The sequence below is a fragment of the Girardinichthys multiradiatus genome, chromosome 6, assembly GCF_021462225.1.
Source record: "Girardinichthys multiradiatus isolate DD_20200921_A chromosome 6, DD_fGirMul_XY1, whole genome shotgun sequence".
NCBI classification, from domain to species: domain Eukaryota; kingdom Metazoa; phylum Chordata; class Actinopteri; order Cyprinodontiformes; family Goodeidae; genus Girardinichthys; species Girardinichthys multiradiatus.
In genome coordinates this window covers 32,269,275-32,280,228 of record NC_061799.1, presented here as the reverse complement: position 1 = coordinate 32,280,228, position 10,954 = coordinate 32,269,275, and the positions used below count along the sequence as shown (strand labels likewise).

The 10,954-nt window shown below is 43.7% G+C and overlaps 1 protein-coding gene across 1 annotated transcript in view; it reads left to right on the top strand.

Annotated features, from left to right (window-relative positions):
• The first annotated feature begins 4,987 nt into the window (after positions 1-4,987).
• skila (SKI-like proto-oncogene a) overlaps positions 4,988-10,954 on the top strand; it is a 39,407-nt gene continuing 33,440 nt past the window's right edge. Inside the window, exons 1-2 of the mRNA XM_047367948.1 lie at positions 4,988-5,241; positions 8,651-9,931. Coding sequence (XP_047223904.1) covers positions 8,693-9,931 — 1,239 coding nt within the window. The 5' untranslated portion in view covers positions 4,988-5,241; positions 8,651-8,692. The remainder of the gene's footprint in view (positions 5,242-8,650; positions 9,932-10,954) is intronic.

Genomic DNA, 10,954 nt, shown 5'->3' with positions numbered 1-10,954 from the left:
CTGGACAGGGTGTATGCACATCTGCTCTCATAATACAACTGCTGACCTTGCTGTCAGGGAGTGAGGCAAAGAGAGATTGCGGTGAAAAAGCTGACCGACCCATTGGCTGCGTTGTTTATCAAAGCTTTATCAAGCCGCTCGGCCCACTTGCAGACTTGTGACACCAGACTGTGGGTCAACCAGCCAGCCAGGGTGCACCTCAGCTGAAAAAACGTCGGCACATGTCGACGGAGGATGACAACCTTCTAAGATTACAGTGTTTTCTTAGTTTTAAGAGTGCAATGTTGTACTTACCTCCTCTTCAAAGAACAAAATATCCAATATAATAACTAAAATGTATTTCTATCCCCTTCACACACAGATTTTCATTAATTTCTTTCATCTCTGAAATTACAATAGACCTCCTGGGTGACCTTTTGACCTCTGGTGGAGGACATGTCCATATGTTGGGTGGGGGAGGAGGAGCTCTGGGACAGAAAGACTCCCTTTAACCTAGTGAGCGTGTCCTCTTTTGTCCTCTCGTTTTTCTGTGAACTCAATGGGAAGTCAAGAAAACAGAGAGCAAATGCTTACCAAAAACATGTAGAGGGAAGAAATGGTATGACATCCTGTTTAAAAATGCAAGAAATCCATTGCAAATATGTAAAATCCAAATTTATCAAGATTTTAGAACAAATTTCTTTTCATTTAGGCTTCATGTTAAATGATATATGATATTCAGAATACTTTATCTGTTCTGTATTTTTGACATTTGTGTTTAGCCCTTGTTTTTGGTCTATCTGTTTGAAAAGACTTGGAAAAGTAATCATACCCCTTGAACTTTTTTTTCCCATTTTGTCATGTTACATGTTACCAACACAAAATAAATCCATAATTGTTCACCAGGAGGATTTATTTTTTGTTTGCAAATAAAAATCTGTAAAGTGTGGCTGGGATTTGTGTTCAGCCCAACTGAGTTCATTCTTTGTAGAACCAACTTTTGCTCCAGTTACAGCTGCAGATTAAACCTTTACCCCATCATCAGATCTTTTGCAGATTCCAACCAGCTTTCGCCCTTCAGGATTGCCTTGCGTTTTGCTCAATCCACGTTCTCATCCATGCCTTCAAAAATGAGCCTCTGGCAAACTGCAAGAAGCCCAAGAAGCAATGGCTTTCTTCTCACCACTTGCTCATAAAGGTCAGATTTGTGGAGTGCAGTATTAATAGTTGTCTTGTCGACAACACCTCCCCCCTAAGCTGTGGATCTCTGCAGCTCCTCCAGAGTTACCAAGGGGCTCTTGGCTTATTCTCTTCTCTGAATAATACACTCTTTGCCATGTCAGCTACTTTTTGTGGATGGTCATGTCTTGGTAGGTTTGCAATTGGGCCATACTTTTTACTTTTTTTGGATTATGGATTAAACATTTCCGTCAAACAAACAAAAAAAAAAACAGCTGTATTTTATAGGAAAATTTAATTAAACACAAGGGAACTCTATGAGCTAATATGGCATCTTCTGAAGACAATTTGTTGCAGAGGGCAATCAGACTAAAAGGGACTTTATATATATATATATACATATATATATATATATATATATATATATATTATATAGTCAGTCGTTCAGTCAGTCAGTCATTTTCTACCGCTGATTCCATAGTGGGTCTCGGGGGAGCTGGTGCCTATCTCCAGCAGTCTATGGGCGAGAGGCAGGGTACACCCTGGACAGGTCGCCAGTCCATCGCAGGGCAACACACAAACAACCACGCACACACTCATTCATACACCTAAGGGCAATTTTGAGAGACCAATTAACCTAACAGGCATGTCTTTGGGCTGTGGGAGGAAGCCGGAGCACCCGGTGAGAACCCACGCATGCACAGGGAGAACATGCAAACTCCATGCAGAAAGAGCCCCAGCTGGGAATCGAACCCAGGACCTTCTTGCTGCAAGGCAACAGTGCTACCAACTGCATATATATATATATCTATATATTCATGCAACAACATAAAACATGTTATTTATTGGTGTTTTACATTGAATCATAATAAAATACATTGATGTTTAAGAATGTAAATATGAAAAAAAATTAAAAATTTTAAGTCATGGGAATTCTTTGTCAAGACACTGTCCATCAAATTTAAACAGACTGGGTCTCACTGAGGCTAAAACACTAAAATAAATAATAATAAAATAAACCTTTTTGGATTAGAGCGGCTGGGATGAGGATCAGCTCCTCCAAGTCCGAGGCCATGTTTCTCGACCGGAAAAGGGTGGCTTGTCCTCTTCAGGTTGGAGGGGAGTTCCTGCCTCAAGTGGAGGAGTTTAAGTATCTCGGGGTCTTGTTCACGAGTGAGGAAAGAATGGAGCGGGAGATCAACAGATGGATCGGTGCGGCTGCCACAGTAATGGGGGCGCTGTGCCGGTCCGTTGTGGTGAAGAGAGAGCTGAGCCGAAAAGCAAAGCTCTCGATTTACCGTTCGGTTTACGTTCCTACCCTCACCTATGGTCATGAACTTTGGGTCATGACTGAAAGAACGAGATCCTGGATATAAGCGGCTGAAATAAGCTTCCTCCGTAGGGTGGCTGGGCACTCCCTTAGAGATAGGGTGAGGAGCTCGGCCATCCGGGAGGGGCTCGGAGTAGAGCCGCTGCTCCTCCACATCGAGAGGAGCCAGTAGAGGTGGCTCGGGCATCTATACCGGATGCCTCCTGGACGCCTTCCTCGGGAGGTGTTCCAAGCACGTCCCACCGGGAGGAGTCCCAGGGGACGGCCCAGGACACGCTGGAGGGACTATGTCTCTCGACTGGCCTGGGAACGCCTTGGGCTCCACCCGGAGGAGCTGGAGGAGGTGTCTGGGGAGAGGGACGTCTGGACGTCTGCTGAGTCTGCTGCCCCCGTGACCCGGTCCCGGAGAAGCAGAAGACGACGAGTACGAGTACGAGGATTAGAACCCACACAAAACTGTGGCAACATATGCTGCATCTGAATTGCCTTGGAAATCACACCTAGATGCTGGGAATTATCTCACACCTGAGTTGGGTTTTAGCTCCTTCCAGATGCAAGTTGGAAAACCAGTTGGATTTGCTAATTCTTGTGGTGCTAACTTCTATTAACAATACAATCTAATAGCTCGTACTCGTACTCGTCGTCTTCCGCTTATCCGGGACCGGGTCGTGGGGGCAGCAGACTCAGCAGAGACGCCCAGACGTCCCTCTCTCCAGACACCTCTTCCAGCTCCTCCGGGTGGAGCCCAAGGCGTTCCCAGGCCAGCCAAGAAACATACTCCCTCCAGCGTGTCCTGGGCCGTCCCCTGGGCCTCCTCCCGGTGGGACGTGCCTGGAACACCTCCCGAGGAAGGCGTCCAGGAGGCATCCGGTATAGATGCCCGAGCCACCTCAACTGGCTCCTCTCGATGTGGAGGAGCAGCGGCTCTACTCCGAGCTCCTCCCGGATGGCCGAGCTCCTCACCCTATCTCTAAGGGAGTGCCCGGTCACCCTACGGAGGAAGCTCATTTCAGCCGCTTGTATCCGGGATCTCGTTCTTTCAGTCATGACCCAAAGTTCATGACCATAGGTGAGGGTAGGAACGTAGACCGACCGGTAAATCGAGAGCTTTGCTTTTCGGCTCAGCTCTCTCTTCACCACAACGGACCGGCCCAGCGCCCCCATTACTGTGGCAGCCGCACCGATCCGTCTGTCGATCTCCCGCTCCATTCTTCCCTCACTCGTGAACAAGACCCCGAGATACTTAAACTCCTCCACTTGAGGCAGGAACTCCCCTCCAACCTGAAGAGGACAAGCCACCCTTTTCCGGTCGAGTACCATGGCCTCGGACTTGGAGGAACTGATAATAATATAATAATTATTATTATTGTTAATAATATTATTGCTACTTACTACATATATATACTTATATGAACATCAGTACCCATATAAAAACTGAACTTAGGCTTGCTGGGAGATGCATGCGCACTGGTTGGCAGAAACCAGGAGACAACTGTAAAATCAGAACTAAGAACTGCTAAATACTGCCTTTAGAAAGCATTTCTTTGCAAAAATCAAATGTTAGAAATAAGCTACTGTACAGCACGTTTCCTAATACATTTGCAAAGAGGGTAAGTTCTGAGAATATATGTTAAAAAAAGGACATTTCATTATTTAATCCACAACACATGACTTTATACACAGGACACTCTGAATATGGATACGTCGGATATTATAATTATTTTTTGTCTGAGCTGTAAGAATTGCTGTGACACATGAATGAATATGTTTAAAGCTATAGCTACACCTAGCAAAAGCTATATAAACTACTTCTAGTTATAGTGACCAGGATTTATAATTACTGTTCGCTTCAGCTAAAAAAATAGAAAATTGTCTGATTTGAAGATTACCTGAGTGGATTTCATATCCTATTTTAAATATTAATAACACACACAGATAGTTAATGTCCCCAACCAACTCCACATGCTCTGGACAGGGGGCTGCTTCACAGCTAAGTACATAATTATTAAACAAATGAAAATATGTATAAAAAAAAATAAGTCTGTCGGATGCAACTGTGATCTGAGGTTTTCCACAATTTTGCTAATCACTGATGTCTTTGCAGTGAATAACTTTCTAGCACCCTATTTTTAAATTTTCTTTTCTTTAGGAAAAACATAAAAAAAAAAAAAACGATTTCCTAACAAACATTGGTGTGGAATCAACATCTTTTCAGCATTTTGTATGCAGCATTTTACATTAGCTTCATGCTCTTCTTTTTGGTGTTATTTTATTTTACCAGAGACTATGTTCTTTTTTTTTTTTTTTTTTTTTTTTTTTTGCAGATTTTTGTTTGTTTGTTTTCAAATCAAACCACACATTTTAACTTTGGCTACAGCAACAAAGCAAAATGAAACTCCTGAAATTCTTAAATGACTTGACGTTTTTTTTTTTGTGTGTGTTTGTATGGTGCCCCCCCAAAAAAAAAACTTTCTGGAAGCGCCCCTGGTGATTTTCTCTCCTCCGCTGTTGCTGGAGGGGGGGAAAAAAAATCCCTTGTCTCAGACCGTGCAGACAGACAAGAGGACCGACAGACTAGAGACACCCCCGCATAGTTTCCGTCAGCCGGGTGACGTCTCCGCCTCTCAGCCCGTGTGCAGTGTGACGTTACGGGCTGTAGTGGAGCCTCTATCTGCATCTTGTTGACGGTTCGCCAGGCTTTTCCAGTGCTGAGAAGACCCCGGAGCGGAGAGGACGACGCGGACGTCGTTCAGGCAAGTGTTGCTTACTAAAAATAGCAATAATAAAAGAAAATGTTTTTGTTTTTTCAACATATCGGTTAAAGACGGGGCTGTTGTGGCGGATGACAGTTTGTGATTAACGGTTAAATTGTTCCGTTGAGCCGCTGCGAACGGAGACGGTGAAGCTAATCTCCTTTAGCCTGCTGTATCGCTCTCCATCGGGGGGTTTAGCCCGCTGGAATATTAGCGCTGGGTTCACCTTCTTATCGGTCATTATGCCGAGGTAGCTCGTCCTAAAAAAAAACTCCCTGTGTGAGTCGGTCGAAGCGGGCACCGGTCAGTCAGCCGGTGGCTGAACGGAATCCCAGTCAATCAGCTTCGGGTACATCCAGTTTAATTCAGCCTGTCCAGGCTCCAGTAGGAATAATCGGGATTTTTACTCATTCCCAATCAGACTTTTTTTTTCTCCACTCATTCATTTCTCCTTACTGCTTTAAAAGACATTTTATTAATGGATGTGGTTTTTAAAACACAACTTCACGCTCAAAATGTGTAATATTAACAGTCTGATTTCCGACCGCAGCTGCGTCCAATAAACGCCGCGGTCGGAAACCCAAACGTCTCCTCAGCAGATCGGCGTGTGCCAGACCAGACTGTAGCGTAGACAGTGAATGTCATTATCAGCACTGTCTGCATACCAGAGCCGAGCCAGCAGAGGGGAGCTACAGACTGGGGAGGAGGAGGGGGAAGAGCAGGGGCATTACGCGGTGTCCTTGCAGCAAAAAAATCATACTGGAAGTGGAGGGATGACATTAAGGAGATCAAGTTTACGTTTTTTTTTGTTGTTTTTTTTTTTTTTGTGACGTTGCACGTTATTTAATGAAGCTCTGCCTCCCTCTGCGATTTCTGTCATAAATAAAAACGACAAGGCTGAAGCTGGCATCCGATTCGCAGCTCGACTACAGGACTTATTTCACCGCATTAAACGAATCTGGTCAAGCTTGAACCTGAAAGGGGCGATTTTAAGGCTTCTTGTTTAGATGCTGCCTGTCTTCTCAGGTGGATTACAGTTTTGGAAATATAATCCAATTCCCCAGACAGGTCAAATTTGGAAGGGATTATATGACGCTAATCACAGATGATCTAAAATACAGTTTGAAAAACTTGTTTCCAATGCTGTTCAAGATCGGTCTTCAAGGGCCAATGTCCTACATGGTTTAGATGTCTCCTTGGTTCAACACACCTGAATCAAATGAAAGGTTTAAAACCAGGTCTTGATGACATGCTGAGGAGCTAAGCAGCCATTTCAATCAGTTTAGTTGGAGCAGGGCTACATCTAAAACATGAAGGTCACCGGGCCCTAAGGACTGGAGCTGGGCACCCCTGCTTTAGTCATTTAATCAAAACCAAAAAGTGGCGATTATCAGGCTATTTTAAGAGATCTGCTCAAATGAGATACTCTATAAAATACAGTTTGTGATTTGCTAAACCTCGTTTCTATTCAAAACCTCTAAGTAAAAGTAAAAAAAAAAAAAAAACCTTGCAAATTTGAGTCATTTTTTTGCATCCCCAGACAGACACTATAAAGTACAGTTTTTGGGTTGCAAAACCTCTATCATGTGTCTAAAAAAATAAATAAAAACAAAAATTGGCAGTTTTAAGATTTTATTTTTGAAAACTACAATACCTAGACAGGTCAAACCTGGACAGAAATACTCCCACTAAAAAAATTATTCTTAAAAAATAAAGATTGTTGTTTGTGAAACCTCGGTTCTGTCCGTAAAAAAAAATCAAAAAGCCAATTTTTTAATTCACATTAGACGGATCCAACCTGGACAAATGTAATAACAAGATTAGCAGATTCTTTAAAATACAGTTTGTGATGTTTAAATCCTTCATTTTTGGGAAAACTCAAAAAAAAAATTTTTTTTAATTGAAGGCTTTTCTACGCCTCTTGACCCCATTAGGTGAAGACCAGCCCAAAAGCATGGAGATGAAGAAGCAAAAAATTGCTCTCTTCCAGCTCAGGTTTGCCCAGATAAATTTGAAGCTTTCAAAGAGCCCTTCAGTCAAGTACCTACTTGAAAGCTGCAAATCGGATGCCAACTTCAGTGTCATCAAAGGAATCCTGAGTAGGTGGCTCAATGTAGCCCACAAATCAACCAGCTAAGACAAAGCGGGGGAGAAATAACAGATGTAAACCCATAACTTGTGGGAAATTAATTGAATTTGGATCGTTACTGATTTTAAAAACAATAAAGGTGTAATGCCTTGTCCTCTATGTTGCTGCAGTTTCCATAAGTTAATTTGTGGAACCCAGATTGCTATTGTTTACCTTGATACTGATATAAAAAAATAGTTTTGGGGGACTTGTTGGTACTCCATATAATGCTGCATGTCTGGGTTGGAGGAGCAAAGAGAGAGAAGAGTCAGGCTGCTTTTATCAATTGTTTTTCATGGGATTGCTGACCAAAGTGTGACCGCATGGGAAGCGGCTCTTTCATTTGCAAAATGAGATGTTTTTCTCAGCCATTGTGTGTCAGCCTTCCACATGAACAATGTAATGAGCGAAAGACGCAGGGAGACGGAGGATTTCACCCAGTCACGTCTTGGCAAACTGGTTTGTTAAAATTCTCACTTTGCGCTTTAGAGTTTACATCAGGCAGCCCACCCTTTGGTGGAAGTTTCTCCTGTGTGAAGTGTGTTGATGGCCTTTTGGTTCAGTGGACCATGCTGGCGGCCTCTGACCTCTGCAACCCAAAGCGGGGGCTGCATAAAACATTACATTCTTAATGGGTGTTTCATGCTCTGTAACAGTTTTAATTACTTTTTTTTAATGATCTTTTACTTCAGGAGGAGAATGTACAGTGCCTCGGAGGCATAAAACGCCCCGTAAACGTTTTGAAATGTTGTATATTGACATCTACAAACCTCAGTGTATTTATTAGAATTTTATGTTGGAGGCCAAAACAAAATGGGGCAACTGTGAGGCGAAAGGAAAATGATATGTTGTTAATCAAATACTTTTACCATTGAAATTTTGAAAAGTGTGGCTTGCATATCTATTTAGCCCCTTTTGCTCTGATACCCTTAAATTAAATCTGGTGTGATTAATTTTCCTCAGAAGTCACCTAATTAGAGTCCAAATGTGTGTATTTTAATGTCAGTATTATTACAGCTTTTTTGTGAAGACCACCAGTGGTTAGGTAGAGTAAGTGGTGGTGGTAGCATCTTCCTTTGGGCATATGTTTCTTGACCTTGGACAGGAAAACATGACTAAGCTTACTGTGTTAGTCTATCACATAAAATCCCAGTAAACTACATTAAAGTTTATGGTTTTAACATAAAACGCTTAAGGTATATAAAAACTTTGGAAGGCAGTGCATAGATTAAAGTTTTTTGTTTTCTAAATTCCATTTAAAAAAATTTTTTTCCTGTTTAGACAGCGGATCAAGAACCTACAAAACGTACGGAACCATCATGCATGTGTCAAGCTACCAGGAGACTTGTGTCATTTAGAAAAGACTTGAGGTGGGAAAAAGGAAAACAAGGAACAGACAACAGAAGAGAAAGCGGAGGACAAGAATTCCCGGACTTGGACATGGCCAGCACCCAGACCAGTCTGAAAACCCCTTTTAAAGACTTGATCTCATTTAAGGGTAACATGAAGAGGCTGTACAGGGAGCGAATGGAGGATGCGCCCATCAAGAAGCGAGTGATGGCGGAGATCAATCTGAAGAGGCGCGGCTTGGACTGCCTCCCGAAAACTCCTAAAGTAAAGAAGGAGCAGACGGAAGATCTGAACCGTGAGGCTGAGATGGACATGGAGAGCCGGAGCGAACTGCACATTGTGGGCTCGGCTAAAGCGCTGGACCTGAGTCCTGGTCTCAAACACACGCTGGCCCAGTTTACCCTCAGCAGCCAGAGCTCCCTCGGAGGCCCGGCTGCATTCTCAGCCCGTACGGGGCATGAGCATTCCCCTATTGGGATGCCCCCCCTGCCCTCCCCGCCTGTTTTGGGAGGGGGCCCCCTTCTGGTTCCCTGCGACAGCTCCACTGAACTCACCCACTCTCTGTTGGAAGGAGAGTCCATCTCCTGCTTTGTCGTTGGGGGCGAGAAGCGGCTCTGCCTGCCTCAGGTGTTAAACTCGGTGCTCCGGGACTTCTCACTGCAGCAGATCAATACTGTGTGTGACGAGCTCTACGTCTACTGCTCTCGCTGTGATGCCGAGCAGCTGCACATCCTCAAGGTGCTGGGCATTCTGCCGTTTAATGCACCTTCCTGCGGCCTCATCACGCTGACGGATGCACAGCGGCTGTGCAACGCCCTCCTGCGTCCAGGGGCCACCCTGCCCACTGATCCCAGTGGAAAGCTGTTGGCCCCGGGCCTGCTGAAGGAGAATGAGGCTAGCTTCCAGGTGGAGCACCAGTGTCTGGGCAAGTGTCAGGGCCTCTTCGTGCCCCAGTTCTACACCCAGCCCGAGGCCCACTGCATCCAGTGTGTTGAATGCCAGCTGCTGTTTTCGCCACAGAAGTTCGTCATGCATTCACACAAGTCACCTGATAAGAGGACCTGCCACTGGGGCTTTGATTCGGCCAAATGGCCCTGCTACCTACAGCTAGCCAGGAAGTACCAGGGGACCCCTGAGGAGCCCAGACTGAAGCAGCTCCTGAATGAGGTCAAAGAGAAGTTCCACTATCAGCTGAAGAGTTCCCTTGACAAAGTAAGTGTACTTCTTTGTAACCCCTGGTGTCAGTTGTTTGTGGCATTGTTTGTGTTGCATGCAATGCAATCTATATGACTGCTAATAAGTAGAGATGTACCAATCAGATTTCTTTGTCTGATTTCTCTTTAAGAAATAGGTTTTAACATCTCTTTGGCTCCTCTTAAGGTTTCATTTTAAAACTGACACTGTACAATTGTTACTTTGAGGCTTTTTTACTCAGTAAAATCTTCCACTGTGAAGATTGTATTGCTAAAACAGCTGTTTTTATGTGTGGGAATGTATATATCGACTCCAAAAGGGCGTCAACCTTCCCAAATCCACCTATCAGACAGATTAGAAGCTCAAAACATAAGGCACCACCAACTTTGCTACATTACACTTAGCCTTCCTGTTTTCTGCTGTGAGTCTCACTCTGTTAACTTGCTGCAGCCAGAGTATGCTGCAGATATGTCTTGAAACATTATAAAAGTATACTTCTCTTAAACATAGCTTCTTACATATTTGTAAGAACTAAGTAGTGGTTAGTTTTAAGTAACAGTAATGAAGTACTGAGTAGCGCTATAAATAGGGTCACATTGCATCTTCTTCACTCTGAAGCAGCATCTACACTAAAGACTTTTTGTTACGGGGATTTGGTATAGTTAATTGATCGGAGTGAATATTTCTGGCTGTCTTTGGTATCTTATTTTAGCCGTATGCATGTGTGTTCCCTAGAGAATGTGGATGTTTACCTAAAATGGCTAAATCCAGTCTTCTTCCATGAGTACCAACGTCCGCACCGAAGAGTGTAGTTGTTACTGCAACCTGGTTAGATGACACCTGATCGATGACCAAAAAACGGTTGGGCCTTAGAATATCTGATCGGGTCGGTCAAGGTGAAAAGGATCAGGTTCTGGTAACTAACCTACTTCTCAGATTATCTCTACCAATAGGCAATTAATTTTCTTTTCTGGCTGGTATGTTTTTCTGCAGTGTGGACTATTTGTTGCTTATTTACTAGGCTGAAGCACACTGCCTTAT